We start from the raw sequence: 16,710 nt of genomic DNA on the forward strand, positions 1-16,710 counted from the left end.
GGAGGCACTAGGGTGCCAATTAAGAAAGTTGTAACTTATAAAAGAAGGTATGGGGGGATAAATGGTGATGGGAGGAAACTTGAGGTGATGAATGCACAATATAATATACAGGTGATATATAATAGCAATGTATACCTGGAACCTACACAATTTTATTAACCAGTGTCACCCCAATAAATTCAGTTTAAAAAGAAGCTTGTACCTTATCCTTTAGGCAGTGGGGAGACATTAAAGGGTTTAAGCAAAGGAGCAACACAATGATATTTATATATTAGGACATTCACTCTGAGTAGGAAGTGGAGGCAAGATAGAGTGCAGGTTGGGAAACCTTGTCTAATCCTCCAACTATGTCTCTTACACTGTGGTAGAGTGAAACTGGTTATGAGAGAGAAGATATTAACTCAGTTTTTGTGAGTCTCAAATGCTCACCTGGATCCAAGTGTAATGCTCTGGCCTCTACCTCTGACTCCCTCACGAAAGTCCTAAAGACAGGATGCATTTGATTTCCATCCAGGAAGTAGAAAAATCACTTTCAGTTCTGGAACATAAAATGCTTAGAGTTTCTTCCTATCAGCTACGAAAGGCTTTCATTTCTAGTTACTCTTGGATTCAGATCAGATGAAGTAATCACCTTGTCCTACGATCTGTGGTTTATTCATTGCCACTCTATGCAGGCTCCAATCCTCACGTTTGTGGGAGGTGAGTGCTGTGGCTTACAGTTTACACATAGAGAAACTGAGATTTGCATGTAACTGTCACAAAGCTACTTTCTTAATATGTAACAGACGATGGACTCAAATCCAAGTGTATGCTGGTTCCAGAGCCCATGTGTATCCTTACATCTTTCACTCATGCACTGTCCCCCTTCCACCTGCGTGTGTGTCTGACTTGCAGGACTCCCGGGCCATTTCTCTATCTCTGTTGCCTTGAGATGTTGCTTTAAATTTCACCTTTACAATAGCATATGACAGAGTGGGAAAATGGAAAATCTGCCACCCAGAGGCTGCCCCTGCCAGCAACAATGAACAATGTGATTTGCAAAGGAGATGCACATCCTGCCTAACAAATTGGCTGTGGCAAGAGAGTCGTTGTGTTGGGACATTTCCACAGAACCCCCAAACATGTTGAAGCATGCCATCTATATGCACAGAGAGCTCGCAATTTGCTGCTGACCAAAGCCTGATGTACATAGTGGGTCCACCTTTATTTTGATCAGAGACTCCTGTTAGCGACAATGTAGGAGACAGAGACCCAGTGACTTAAGTCCTGAGGCTGCAGCAGCCTTTCATGCACCTTGGGGAGGGGCACGTCCTTGCCAGAGTTAATGTAGACAGAGATGTTCCAAAGATTTGTAGGTGGTTTGTACTGTAGCATTGCTTGCAATTAAAAAACATTGGGAAGATGTAAATTCTTTAAAAAATAAAAAGAATAAATTAAATGTAACATACGTTTTTTGATGGACCATCTAGGTAAAAAGAAGGAACTGGATCTCTTTATGAATCCACATGGATAAGCCTCAGAAAAACAATGTTGACTGACAAAAGCAAGTTGCAGTAAAGTACACAAAGCAAAATGTATTGTGTATATATTGTATGTATATACATAATACATGTACATATACATATGTATATAATACAAATATATGTAATATTTTAAAAACTGGAAGAATATATACCTAATTCACAATAATATTTTTCTCTTCAGAGAAGAGGAAATGGAATTGGAGCAGATGCAAAACTCAGATGTGAAACTTAGAGCATTATTTCTTTTTTAAACCTTGAAGGAAATATATCAAAATGTTAGCAATTGCCACTACTGGGTTATGAGTACAGGAGTATCCATTATTTTGTTTTCTGTACTTCTCTGGGTATGTCTAATTTTTCAGCAATAAGGACACCGAGGATCTTGAATGACAGAAGTCAGGCTGGTGGGTCTAAATGTCTGTGTGATTTGTTTCCGTAGGAATACAGAAGCACAAAGAACCTATGTTGTAGCCATATGCTGTGGCCCTGACTGGCCCTGCCCTTTCTTGGGTTCATGCTATTTCCAAGAATTAAAGATGCAATTTAATGATAGCTTTTCCTTAAGATTTGCATTTTGTAGTACTCATAAACCACACACATCTTATCCAATGTAATTTACAAACAGACTATTTATTCAGCTGATTACTTCTTAGATTGCCACCACTGTAATGAAAATTGGGTGCAAAAATGAGAGATCTGCTGGTTATAACTACTTTTTACTAAGTTCCTTCTCTAATTGATCGTCTTGCCCATTAACAGGCTTTCAAATCTCAGAGGGGGAAATAATTGTGTCTTAATAGTATGTGTGCATATTACTTATCAACTCAGTCTCAACTATGGTTTGAAATTGGGTTGATGGTTGCTAAAAACGCAGTGTAACTGTTTCTTAGTCCAAACAAGAAGATACCCTGCTGTGTTGTCAAATACATACTTAGGAGCAGCCAAATCACAGACAATATAATTTCTTCAAACCTGCAAATTAGTAGAAAGAGCACATCCTGCAGTGCCCCCTTCCCCGCTGGCGTGCTCATCCCGCTCCAAGTTACCATCTTAAAGTATCCACCTGTGGTTTCCTGTAGCGACTTTGACCTTTTGTTAAAGATCCAACTTTACTAGGCAATTGATTTTTGCTGGTCTCTGGGGTGGTTCTGGAGATGGGTTTCGCTGTAGTTAATATTATCCTCTTTTTAGGACTTTTGCCAAGTGAGAATGTATTGGTTAATGACCTTGTCTGGAGTGATGTACTGTGTATTTGAGCCGTTGGAAGTGATGTGATTCTCTTTCTAATAGCTAAGTCTTGGACGCAGGGAGGAGAGGCATGAAGTCAGAGGGGACTGGTGGAGTAGATGCTGGCCCGGTTCCCTTCCAGGCAGCTGGGCCGTGGACACAGCACAGACTCAGAGTCAGCAAACCTGGGCTCAGACCCCATGCCCACTGCACACAGCTGCAAAGCTCTGGGCCATCTCCCTGCCCCATCCAGATGGCAGTGTCCAGGCTGCCTTTAGCATTGCTGTCAGTGTACAATGAGATCATGTGGGAGAACTATCCCATGGATTTGACTCGCCCTGGGTGCTCAGCAAATCTCAGTACTCTTTCCCTTCTCTTAGCTTTTTTTTTTTTTTTTTTTTTTTTTTTTTGCCTTGAAAAGGAACATCCATTACAATGAATCTTATAGTGCTATACACTCTCAGATGGGAAACAAAAAAATTTGTACTATTCCATAATATTACATGAAGAACATGGAGGCCTAGTCAGATTGAGTCATATGATCACTCATTCACCTTTGACTGAATGTCCTTCCTGTGTAGGGAACTTAGCAAAAAGCATGGCCTTACCTTCTAGAATACTTCAAGCCTAAGTTTGCTTGACTGCTCTGTAGATGTGATGCTGTCTGCCTGTCCTTCCTCACTCCCCAGACTGCCCCTGTCCCCCACCACCTCTGCACCTGGACTGGCAGGCACAGTCTCTCCTGGTCTCCTGGTGGTGTTGATGTTCCCCAAGAGATCACGTTGACCTGCTTTTCCTCACAAGGATAGTCATATCCTCTCTCATGGCTTTTCCTGATCACATCTGTGCTGTATCTGTAGCACAGATCTCTCTCCTGAGTTCTAAACCATGTAGAATCATGTATTGAGTGACTCCACATAGGTGTTTTGTGGGCACCTGGGACTCAGCATACTCCAACCACATCTTCCCCAATAACCTCCTTTGCCCCTGTGTACCCCACCCATAGAGACACTCAGACTGGAAACCAGCACCAAACTAAACCCCTTCCTCTCTCTAACCCACACTCCATCCAGTTACCCAGCACTGTCTATCCATTTCACAGAGACATGTCTCACACGTCTGTGCTCTCATTCTCTCACCCCTGACACTGCCATACTTCAGTCCTAAATTACTCACTGGGTCAACGTATGAGCCCTCTGCCTATTTTCCTGCCTCCAGGCTCTCCCACCCCTGCACAGCCTCCACACTGAGTCACAGTGATGTCATGAAGCACAGCTCTGGCCATGGAGCATGTATACTTAACATCCCTGCAAACTGGGTAAATTTTGGAAGAGCTCAGACATGGGGCATGTTTCTTTTCCTATTCTACGTCAGACCCTGAGTTCCAGAAGACAGAACCTGGTGTTATAGTTCTCTGTATCCCCTGTAGCACAGCATCCTGAATACAGTTTGTTCTCAGCAAATGTTTCATAGACTCTTAATGTGAGAGGCACCCTAAGGACACACTAAAGACCATCTAGTCCAAATCTCTCACATTTCAGTGGATAAAAACAGAGGCTCAGAAATGGGGAGAGAATTTATTAAGATCATACATTCTGCCATGGTGGTATTCCCCACATATACATAGCATTTTGAGTTTATACAGTGCTTTAACATATATTTTATTTGACCCTAGAAATAGCCTTGTGACTTGGGTATGAATATCATAAATGAGAAAAGTGAAGTGACCCAGCTGCTGATGGATTGTCTTTTTTTTTTTAATAGGAACTAGTGAATACTTTATTTTAAATAGACATTTTAAATAGAAATTTATTTTAAATAGACATGTCTTCAGAATTGGAAGAGAGAAAGAGGAGTATTTCATGCATAGTTGGAAATCACCTAGGTCCTTCAATCCTATAATTACTTAGACTGTCTCATAGTAAGGTAATGCACAAAGTTAGCTAACTTACATCAAACCGCTAGTTGGAGAAATGTTTCATATTTGTAGAATCATGCCCAGGCTTTTACTAGTTTACATGGAGAGAAGTACTTTGGTTAGCTCTTACTCAGAAAACTATGTTCTGAGAACAAAAGCAATGGAAGGCAAATTATTTTGGCAATTAGCACTGAGATGTTGTATGTCTAAACTGAAGTTATCATATCAAAGCCTAGATAGTCTAGCAATCTTGAAAAGGTAAATTTTTTTTCTGTTTCATACTATAAATTTGCCTTTTTAAAACATCAAGAAATATGTGGTTGTGGTGGTGCCCTAAGAGGTATAAGGGCAGATTGAGGGAGATAAAATGTTTCTGAAAGTTTAATTCCTAGTCTTCCCCTCTAGCCTAAAAAACTGATCTGTAATAGATTTCTCTAATTCCATTATTTGAGAACAATTTCTTCTGAGTGGAAAATTAAAACAGGATTTTTTTCCCCAGTCTCAAATTGTTGATCTCACATTCAGTTACATTTATTTTATTATGTATTTGACTTATTTTATTATGTTAATGTTATTTATATTTACATTAAATATAAAATAACATATTTTGATGGAAATACAAAATTAGGTAAATGTAGGATTATGGTTGTAAGTATGCAAAATGCAGAGTTTCTTATTGTATTATTATTTATTATTTTTAATAAGAACAACTGTAAGCCTACTTTTGCCGCACTGCATATCAGATCCTAGATGTTCTTGATGTTTAGAGTTTGTTATTTTTTATTTTTTTTTAATTTTTAAAAATTACAGTTGACATACATTATTGTGTTAGTTTCAGGTGTACACCCCAGTAATTAGACATTACATAACTTAATAAATGATTATCCTGAAAAACCTCTCACCCATCTGACACCATACATAGTTATTAGAATATTATTGACTTTACTAGTGGCCTGGTGCATGAAATTTGTGCATGGGCTGGGGGAGGTGGAGAGAGGTTCCCTCATCCCAGCCTGCATCTTCTCCAATCTGGGACCCCTTGGGGGATGTCAGACTGCCAGTTTAGGCCTGATCCCACAGAGATCCAGCTTAAACTGGCAGTCAGACATCTCTCTGGCAATCTGGGACTGCTGGCTCCTACCAGATTGCCCCTAACTGCATGTGCCTGCCTGATCACCCCTAATTGCCATCCTCTGCCAGTATGATCTCACCCCCACTGTCCTCCCCTGATGGACTGATCTCACACCAACTGCCCTCCCCTGCCAGCCTGATTGCCCCTAACTGCCTCTGCCTCTGCCTCAGCCCCCTCCACCATGGCTTTGTCCAAAATGAAGTTGGACGTCTGAAAGATGGCTGGTCAATCTGACCTAATTAGCATATTACCTTTTTGTTAGTTTAGATAGATTATATAGGATAGACTTGCTTAAATGGGAAAGGAGCCTTTTTCAGAAGTAGGAGATGCTCTTGGCAGACAAAAATACATAATCCCTAAATATGAACTGATAGCTAGCCATATGCACTATATTGACAAACCAGTCATTAAAAAATTGAACTCCTTTCTTATACCTTACACCAAACAGTTGCCCTTAAAATTCCTCCTCAGCCCCCACCTTAGGTTCTGCCCTCGCAGTTCACCCAGATTTGGTTCTGATTGGTCAGTTTCTATGCCAGTCAGCATCTCCTAGGTGGTTTTATATATACTTAATTCCCTTCTGACTCTTTTCTTGTGACCCTGTAGAGCTGAAAGTACACCCTATCTTGAGTCAAATGCAGTCAATGGGAGCCTTGCCAAGAGTCGGCAGACACGGAGTGTGGATGTCACCTTGAGGCCTATTGATTGTGAACTGTCCAGCTGGTCCTCCTGGTCTAGGTGTGATCCCTGTCAGAAGAAAAGGGTAAGTACCCAAGCTTTAAGAGAGATCCTCTAAGCTTCCAGGATCCCTAATCCTCAGTGAAGATTGGCTATGGCACTTCGTACAGTGCCTGGCACATATTATAGTAGGACTGGGTAAATGTTGACTGATTTTACTAAGGAATTCTATTCCTCTGTGCTTCCAAGTAGCAATTATATCCTTCCTTTGATCTTTTGGGTTGTTGTTTTTTTCTAAACATGTGTCCTTGATCATGTTAACAGCTTTCTAATTAGGTTTCCTGCCTCCAACCTTGCTCTTTCAATCCATCTTTCCTCATGCACCCAGAGGGAGGCAACATCAAAAATGCAAGTCTGGACTGTCTTTTCCAAGCCTGAAGTCATTCAAAGTCTATCCAGGGCCCTTAATATCAAATCCATACTTCTAGTAGTAAAGGCTCCCTATGACCTAGACCTGGCCTACATCTCCATAAAACATCCCCCACTCTAGCATGTTGAACACGTGCATTTCTCTGACCATTTCACCCTCTCTCTGTGCCTTTATTCATGCTGCTTTCTCAGTCAGGAGTGACCTTTCCCACTTCCTTTACTGGCTAACATCTACTCATGATTTGAACTCTGCTTAGGGGCCACTTCTTTTGAGGAGCCTTCCTTGATTTCTCAGCCCCACTTAAAGTTAGATAGGTACCTTTTAATGAGCTTTAATAGCTCTCTCTTTGGGTATCCTTACATTTATTATTTACTTTATTATTATTATTATTATTATTATTATTATTATTACTTAGCTTTCCATTACACTGTAAACCACTAAAGGCTTATTCAATTCTTTATCTTCATTATATAGGCCAATTTCTGGAACATGATATGTGTTCCACAAATATGTGTTGTTTGATCTCATTGTATGTTCTGATATCTCTGTAAAGAAGGAAGCATAGTCATTACACACTCTGTTAAACAGATAGGTAAATAGAGACTCAGAGAGGTAACTGAGTTCTCAGGTTCACCTAGTAGCAAGTGCAGGTATTGAACTCAGGCTTATGGCTTCAGGTGTAGTGTTCAACCAGTCAAAACACACAGTCTTGCCAAAACTGGTTTGGCTCAGTGTATAGAGCGTCAGCCTGCGGACTGAAGGGTCCTGAGTTCAATTCCCGTCAAGGGCATGTACCTTGGTTGCAGGCACATCCCCAGTAGGGGGTGTACAAGAGGCAGCTGATCAATGATTCTCTCTCATCGATGTTTCTAATTCTCTATCCCTCTCTCTTCCTCTCTGTAAAAAAAATCAATACAATATATTAAACACACTCACACACACACACACACACACAGAGTCTCTGCAGTATTTGTACATCAGGCTCCTTTGTCCTGAGAGGGCTGGCCCAGGACCCCAGCTCTGAGAGCAGCAGCTGTGTCAGAGAACGGTTGTCATTTCCCCAGCTCTTTGGGAAGCCAAACCAGCCCCTAGCTAGGACCCCAAAGACACTGTGGAAGTTAGGCCCAGGACAATTACACACTTAATTGGATCAATGTGGAGAGCCAAGCAGGATCATTTGGTTCCCAAATTAGGCTTTATTGCTGAAGTTACCAACATTGATCCGATTATCTGGATAATTGCTTCATCTGCACCATAAACCAGGAAGACTCAGTGTGAGTCACCCACTCATCCAGCCATCCAGAGCTCTTCACTTGGATCTTGTAGCACGTTTCCCTCAGCTGGCATCCTCACTGTCAGCAGGCTCACTGCGGGGGCTTCATCCAAACCTTTCAAACTGGAATTGGGAGATGTCTTTCCTCCACCATTTTCATGCTTCTCAAACTAATCTTCTTTTTGGTGGCTGAGATAGTCTTCTGACAGTCTTCTTGCAGGCCTTATCCCTGTCCTGCCAGCTTCTGACTTCTAGAAAGAAAGAGCCTATATATTAATTTGAAGAAAGTATACAATTAGTCACTGTGGCTGATTAGCATGAAATTCTGCAAAGGGGCTGATAGCCTGGTTTGCCCACCTTTTTTATGTATTTTTAAAAATTTATTTTAGAAAGAGAGGAAGGGAGATGGAGAGAGAGAGAGCAACATCCATGTGAGAAACATCTATTGGCTATGGGGGATCGAGCCCAAAAGCTGAGCTTGAGCATGTGCCCTGCCCAGGAATCAAACCTGTGACCTTTTGGTATATGGGATGATGCCCAATCAACTGAGCTACATTGGCTAAAGATGGATTGCCTCTTTAGTTATACCAAAATCTTGACTGCAACTAGCATTTGGAAATACCCAAATCTGATCACTTCCTTCCCCTGCTGCAATTTCATAAAATACTAAATCCAACTTTACTGAAACCTGGAAGGCCTATGTTACCTGGTGCTGCTCTGTCTCCCTCCATCTCTTGCCTCTCTCCCTCTTGCACTCTTTATTCCACATGATGAATTTTGTTTCCAGGAACAAGGCCCATTCTCTCTCATTTCTCAGCTGTGGCACAGCAATTTCGTACACTGGACCACCATCCTCTCCCTGCCTTATACCAGCTCTCTGGGCTTGCCTGACATTTCTGTTCATCCTTTGGTCTCAGTTGAGATATCACTTTCCCTTCTCTTATGTTTGCATTTGGGATACCTCTATGAATTTACAGAGCACTCTGCACTCCCTCCGTTCTGGCACCCATCTCATTTCCCTGATATCGCCCACTGCCATCCCTACCAGCACCATCTATTTCCTCCTTGAGGAAAGCCTGGAGGACATGACTAGGAATGAAAACAAACAAAAAAGCAAGCATAAATAATACCTACTTTTGTCTTAACTATTGGGTGGCTCAGTCAATATTTTGGAAAGTCAATCAACATTCCTGGAATAAACTGGAAGGCAGAGATAGAGAAAGATTGACTAGTAAAATGTATTAATAATAAAAAAGAAAAATAAGTATCAGAGACTTAGTGCCAACTATGTATCAGACAACACAATGAGATTTCATATATATATATATATATATATATATATATATATATATATATCATATATATAATTAAAAAAAAACCTCCATAATTGTATGTTTAACTTGGTTCATTATCTCCATTTTAAGGATCAGTAAGCTGATATCATTGCGGTTAAGTAACTTACCCAGCATCACATAACTAGACAGTATCAGAGTGTGTTGTGGGTCCCAAGCGCATGCTTTTGCATTAATAAGATACGGAGTAAATGAGAATACTTGAGTTAGCCCATTGGAGTAATCAAGCTGAGAGGCTGTGGTTTTGTGTTATTGAATTGGCCATATCTATCTATTTACTACCTTTGGAATCCAGAGCCCATGCTTTCCCCACATTCAGCAAATCTTTACTGATCATTGCATATCAGAGATCAGACAAGGTCCCTGCCCTTAGAGAGCTCACAAGGTAGTTGAAATAGGCTAGCAACCAATCGCAACATAGACCTTAAAGGTATTCCTAAGCTCCCAAGGCTCCTGAGGCTCTGCCCTCCACTCACCTGACTCTCTCCCCTCCAGTACAGACACGCTGTCTTGCTGCGGCCCTCTCAGTTCCATGGGGATCCTTGCAGTTTCTCCGACAAAGAAGCTGAAGACTGTGTTACTAACGCACCCTGCAGAAGTCAAGTGCGATGTGAAGGCTTTGTGTGTGCACAGACAGGTATAAAGGGCCACAGGACTGGGAGGGAAGAGCTAGCAAATTAAGCAACAACATGTGATGCTGGTGGCACTGGCCAATGCCTGGTGCACAAGCTCAGGGTCATGTATCAGGTAGGAGGATTCCTTGTTTACATATCTCTACCTCCTTTCCCATGTATCACTTCAGCCCTATAAAGAGGATGTTATCCCCATTTTATGAATTAACCCTTTGCACTCCGCTGCCCCCTCTCAGGGGACATCGGAATTCTAGCATATCACTCGGATGTCCCCTCTCAGGGGACATTGCAGTTTATTAGTGATTACGGGGAATTGAGTTAATTCAACGCACGTTTCCGCCGCAAAGTAGCGTCGAGTAGCTGGTAGCCAATGTCCAGAATGGTTCGGAGTGCAAAGGGTTAAGAAATTGAGACTTGGAGACATTCCTTGCCAAAGGTCACACAATAGGTAAATAGAAAAAGCTTCCATTAGAAATGTGGAATTCAAACCACACTCACAGACATTTCAGACACCAAAGGGCTGTGTGCTGGAATCAGAACTCCTGAGTCAAGTCTCATTTGGACTTCATGACCTAGGAGAAATCACTTAACCTTTCTGCATATTGGTTCTCTCAGCAGAAAATAAAAAGTGATGGTAAAACCTTACAAGTTTGTTATAGCGATCAACTGACATGATGGGTATGAAACTCCATTCAGAGGGTGAGCTCTGCTGGCTCTTTCAGAGGCAAAGCCTGAGAAATCTTTGGAGAGATAGTTCCTGCCTCTGCATTTCTGCATCAGCAAGTCCAGCATAACCCCTAATGTGTGATATAGTCAGTAAAACATTCTGGAAAAAAGGAAGGAAAGAAGGAAGGAAGGAAGGAAGGAAGTAAAGAAGGAAGGAAGGAAGGGAGGGAGGGAGGAAGGAAGGAAAGAAGGAAGGGAGGAAGAAAAGAAAGGAAGGAGGGAGGAAGGGAGGAAGGGAGAGAGGGAAGGAGGAAGGGAGGAAGGGACAAAAGAAGAACAGATGATGGACAGACAGAAGGAAGGTAGAAAGAAGCACATGAATAATCATCAGCTACAGGACTAAGAAAATACTTATCTTTTCAACTCATTCATCTGGCTCGTACAAGAAAAACATATGCTTCTCTATTTCTCCAAGTGTCCAGAAAAAAACAAGAGTATTTTGACCCAAATTATCTAGGTAGGAGCTACAACTCTGCATCTACTGTATCCATGCAGATTGTGCTTTGGGATCTTTCAAGAAAGAGTGAGGGATTTGTAGAAATATTTCTAGGGCTGATTGCAAATGCAAAATTCCATCCAATAAATCTGAAAGACATTTTTACAACGTGTCTACAGATTGATTATACCAGTGTTCCATGATTCTGACCAAAGCCATAATGGTCATTCAGGCAGGCTTTAGTTTAAATGCCTTGTAAGAAATATCTAAGGACCAGATTGTTATCCTCCTGCCTTTAACACCCCAGGAACTTTGGTTAAAAGTAACCAGACACATCTAAGGAACTGTCACCTGTATTATATGAGCTTTAATTCCAAAGAATATACAACTAATAAAGGAAGCCAAGTTAGTCAAGTGCTGCAAATAATTTCAAACATATGGTTCAAATATGCTTGAAAAAATAGTTCAAATGGCTATGATGCTGAAGGCAGTGTGGGTTAGTGGAAAGAACTGTGATTAGACAACCATAAGTTCCAGTCCTGCTGCAAATATTTACTGGCAATGGCCACATGACCCACAAAAACACTAATTATACTAATAACAACACATATCTAGCATGTCCCATGAGTCAGTACTATTCTGTTTATTCATTTAAGTTCCCAGAAACCTTCAGGGGTAGGTGTGGTATGATGAATTTCCTATTTTATAGATGGGTAAGTTGAGGCATGATGTTAAGTAACATAGGGAAGTTCATATAGCTGGTATGACTTCAGTACCCACCAAATCCACATCTCTTCCCTCGGTGAGAAGTCCAAGCTTCCTTTCTGACAGGCCACTCAACCTCTGCCTCTCACAGTACTTAATTGCCTCCTCTCACAGTGCTTTCCAAAATACAAGACTGGCCTCTTTGGGGGAAAAAGATGTAAAGGTCATTACCACCATGATACATGTCAAAACGAAGTATTGAAAACCTGAAGTATTGAAAGTGCAGAGTAGGTGCTCAGAGCATGCTAATTGCCCTCTGACATCCACATAACTGTGTATAATACCCTCTTTCCAATCCAGGAAGGTGTGTAAATCGCAGACTTCTTTGCAATGGGGACAATGACTGTGGGGACCGGTCAGATGAGGCAAACTGTAGAAAAGTTTCTAAAAAGTGTCAGCAGGAAATGGACCAGTACTGGGCAATTGGCAGTCTGGCTAGTGGGTAAGTTACTGTGTTTCTATTGTATACATGGGAAGGTACAACATTAAGAGTAATTCTAGAAAAGAAGAAGCTGATAGGAAAAGAGTGGCTTCTTTTCTCTTTTCTGAGAAAAGACTGCAGTGTAAGCAGATGCTTTAGTTTTGTCACCTGTAGAAGGATGTCAGTAATACCCTTCTCTTACATTCAGAGAGGACTCAATAAGCTAATCCTATCTAATAAACATGGAATATGCAAATTGCCCATCACTCCATGACAAAGATGGCGGTGCCCATAGCCAATAAAGAGGGAAAATGCAAATTGATGCAACAAAGATGGTGGGGGTCAGGCTGGGATGCTTGCATCATTGCCATGGCAATGACGCAGGTGTTCCACTCTGCCCTGGCCACTCTAGGCCTCTGGGCAGTGTGCACACATAGACGGAGCAGCTGGGGGCAGGGTGGGGTGGGATGCCTGCTATTGGGGAGGGAGGCAGGGGGTGGAAGGAGCTACAGAAGGGTAGCAGGGCTGGAGCAAAGGCAGAAGGCGGTGGCCAGATCAAAGGCCTGGGTCCTGGGTGCCAGAGGGAAGCTGGTGCCAGCAGCCAGGGGAAAGAAGGCCTATTCTTGCACAAATTTTCATTCCTCAGGCATCTAGTCCTATATAATAAGAGGCTAATATGCAAGTTGACTGAACAGTGGAATGACCAGTCACTATGACATGCACTGACCAGCAGGAGGCAGACACTCAACACAGGAGCTGCTCCTTGGTGGTCAATGGGCTCCCACAGGGGGAGGGCTGTTCAGCCAGTAGCCAGGCTCATGGCTGGCGTGTGCAGCATTGGCATTGGGAGTCTCTCCCACCTCCACAGCAGCACTAAGAATGTCTGACTGCCTAAGCTGTCTGAGGACCCCCACCCCAAGTGTAGGAATTTCATGCACCTGACCTCTAGTGTGATTATAATAAATTAATAAGTTGAGAGGCAGCTTGTGTGGTGGGAAGAATGCAGCCTCCATTCTTGAACTAGACCCTCAGACTTGGAATCTTGGCCCCACCAGTTGTTTCTGGCAGTGGAACCTCAGGCAGGTCAACTACCATCTCTGTGCCTCACTTTCCTCATCTCTAAAATGGGTATAATAATAATAATTCCTATCTCATAAGGATCAAGTGACTCAATATGTTTAAATTAATTATTATAGTGCCTCCACAAAGTAGGTACCACATTATATTTGTTAAATAAAATGAATAAATATTCATTTTGATGATACGTGAAACTCTTCCATAGGAAAGAGAGACTAACACAATTCCACTAGAACTGAGGCCAATAGGCAGAAGCTGAAAGCTGACAGAGTTCCTTGCAACACCAAAAAAGAACTTTCAGTAGCAGTCAGAACTGGGCTGGACTGAGGCCTGTCTTCAGAGGCAGTGAGCAGTATATCCAATTAGAGACGGGATTCTCACCCTTTCTACAAGGACATATGATATCTACTGCCCAGGGCCTTGGGGACACTAAGATGTTGCATGGAGCCACCACACAAAAAAGTAGTTACCATTTACTGAGTTAGACCCTCAGTAAATGGAAACTACTTTAGTGTCTCATGATGTGAGTCATACAGAAATTCAGAAGAAAACTCCCACTCCCTAGGGTCTTACAACCCAGTGGGGACAATAGACACATTTAATAAAAAGCATTGAATAAGCCATATTCTAAACACTCAACAAATATGACACATGGACTCCGCCCAAAAACCCTGTGAGGTAGGTGTTCTTCTTATTCCCATTTCATAGTTGAGGAGACTGAGGTATAGAGAGGTTAAGGACAGGTGTGCCCAAGGTCATGTAACTTATAAATAGCAGAACAGGGATTTGACCCCAGGCTTCTGGTTCCAGAGTTTGTGTTCTTACCTATTATGCTAGACCAGTGGTCAGCAAACTCATTAGTCAACAGAGCCAAATATCAACAGTACAACGATTAAAATTTCTTTTGAGAGCCAAATTTTTTAAACTTAAACTCTATAGCTAGGTACATTGTTATTAACTTAATTAGGGTACTCCTAAGCTGGCCTTTGCTAAACACTCAAAGGGCCAAAGAGCCGCATGTGTCTCGCGAGCCACAGTTTGCCAACCACTGTGCTAGACCATCCTTGCAAGGCACCTGTAATAGTACAAAATAATAAATGCACAAGGGGCAAGCACAAGGTCATCGGAGGGCTTCTGATCCAGCTTGGTACAAGGGTCAGTGAGGGCTTCCCACAACAGGCAACTACAGAGCTCAATCTTGAAAGAAAACAAAGAAACAGTGAATGGCTGGAAGGGCATTCTAGATATAAGGCACAGCACTTACACCTACGAGAAGGAGCAAAGCAGATTGGAGGAAGAGAGGGCTTCTCCCAGTGGGTGGAACTAGAGTATGCAGTTGTGGCTGGGAGTGGCCAGACATGAAGCTTGGAAGCTGCTTTCTACCAGATATCAAGGGCCTTGGATGCCATGTCAAGGAATCCTATAGGCATATTAGCTCTACCAATTGAAATTACAACCTGCTGCTTACCCATCCTTCTTCTTCCTCTCCATGCCTTCCCTACAGGATTAATTTGTTCACAAACAGTTTCGAGGGCCCAGTTCTCGATCACAGGTATTACGGCGGTGGGTGCTCCCCCCATTACATACTAAACACAAGGTTTAGGAAGCCATTCAACGTGGAAAGCTACACCCCGCAGGTAAGTGCAGACTGGAAGCCCCTGAAGGGCAGTGGGAAGGCTGGGAGGAGCCAGCCAGCAGGAGTTGCAGCCAGGCCTGCCGCCTGTGACTGGGCCAGTTTAGCTGCATCACTTTACCTCTGAACAGCAATCCTTCATGTGTAAAATGGGTGGTTCCTTCCTTAGGACACATGGCAAGGTGGACACACTGTATATGGATGACAGCAATAGTTGCAGTAGCAGTAATTGTACTAAAATAATATCCAAAGCTACCATGAAGACAGAAGTATAGCTTAGGATTTGGAGTCTCCCAGATTTGGCCGCTCTGCAGTTTACCATCTGCATATTCCTAAAGGCTCTGAGCCTCCCCTTTCCTTTTTGAATTGGGAGTTATAAGGGTCCTGTCCTACAGAGAGAGGTCTACTGAGGGAACCTGTGTCAAGGCTCAATGCACACACCTGGTTGAGTGGTGCGTCCCTGGGAAATGTTAACTCTCGGTGTCACCAAGCCCTTGCCCATTATATGGGGCATTGTGCCAAGCATTTGAAATTGTAAAATGCTCCACTAATAGAAGGCCCCTCTGATTAACATACAGACACAGAAGCACTCTTACAGAGAGGGGGTTAGAACTGACGATGGTACTTCGAGGCACATACACTCGAGACTGAGGAGATGACACTGGGGTTCGCTACCCGGCTCTGTTCTGCCACAGGTCCCAGGTTCACTTTGGCCTGGGTTCCTTTTCCACTCTGAGCCTCCATTTCCTCTCTTGTCAAATGAGGGGCTGAATGAGATAACGCTGCCTGTAATTTTGACTCCTAAAGCTGTCAGTCCTGACCGTAAGGCCACTGTCCCCTCCTCCTTCCTTTCCTCTCCCTTTGTTCCCACACATACTTACTGGCCCAAAAAAGAAAAAAAATGAGCTCGAGACAAACACACCTCCTCCATGAGGCCAGCACCATCCCACAGCATCTATCTACTATTAGGGGAGGATCCTGGAACTGCCATTAATCAGCCAGGCTAAAGCAGCTCCTCATCCAGCAGGACCGGCTGACAAAAGTAGGTTTACAGATGTTCATATGGAAAATAATACAATAATTAATAAATAACAATATGAGAATAAACTCTGTTTTGCATACTCACAACTGTAAACTTATTTTGCTCACCCCGTATATTTTCATCGCCAACTTTTTTTTTTTAACGCTGTGTCAGACACTGTACAATGTTTTACCCTCATAAACTCAACCCTCCCAACAAGCCCAATGGAGGAATAATTATTGTCTTTATGTTACACATGAGGAAACTGAGGCATGAAGATGTTAGGTCGGATGTCAAAGGTTATCCACCTTGAAAACGGCAGTGACACATTCTCCTCAGGTAGCCTCATTCCAGGCCACACTCAAACTCACCTCTGCTTCTCTATATTGAAAGCTGGGGGCTAGGGAGCTGATGGGATGGGGGTGGAGACAGTTTGGGATTTGTCACTCCAGGGCCACCAAATGAC

General features: G+C 42.6%; 1 protein-coding gene and 1 long non-coding RNA gene across 4 annotated transcripts in view; one reads left to right on the plus strand and one right to left on the minus strand.

Annotated features, from left to right (window-relative positions):
• Window positions 1-16,710, plus strand: part of C8B (complement C8 beta chain) — a 44,354-nt gene that overhangs the window by 5,735 nt on the left and 21,909 nt on the right. For all 3 annotated transcript variants that reach the window (XR_014793984.1, XR_014793985.1, XM_084872567.1), the window contains 4 exons: window positions 6,407-6,563; window positions 10,029-10,170; window positions 12,393-12,534; window positions 15,095-15,227. Coding sequence is in view for 1 of the 3 variants with exons in the window: in XM_084872567.1 (XP_084728693.1) it covers window positions 6,407-6,563; window positions 10,029-10,170; window positions 12,393-12,534; window positions 15,095-15,227 (574 nt within the window). In the remaining 2 variants the exon portion in view is untranslated. The remainder of the gene's footprint in view (window positions 1-6,406; window positions 6,564-10,028; window positions 10,171-12,392; window positions 12,535-15,094; window positions 15,228-16,710) is intronic.
• On the minus strand, window positions 8,088-10,145 carry LOC311616764. Its single transcript, XR_014793989.1, has 3 exons — window positions 10,010-10,145; window positions 9,316-9,381; window positions 8,088-8,432 (listed from the first exon to the last, which is right to left on the minus strand). It is a non-coding gene; the product is annotated as an uncharacterized lncRNA (long non-coding RNA).

Source organism: Pipistrellus hanaki (assembly GCF_964339955.1).
Source record: "Pipistrellus hanaki genome assembly, chromosome: 2".
NCBI classification, from domain to species: Eukaryota; Metazoa; Chordata; class Mammalia; order Chiroptera; family Vespertilionidae; genus Pipistrellus; species Pipistrellus hanaki.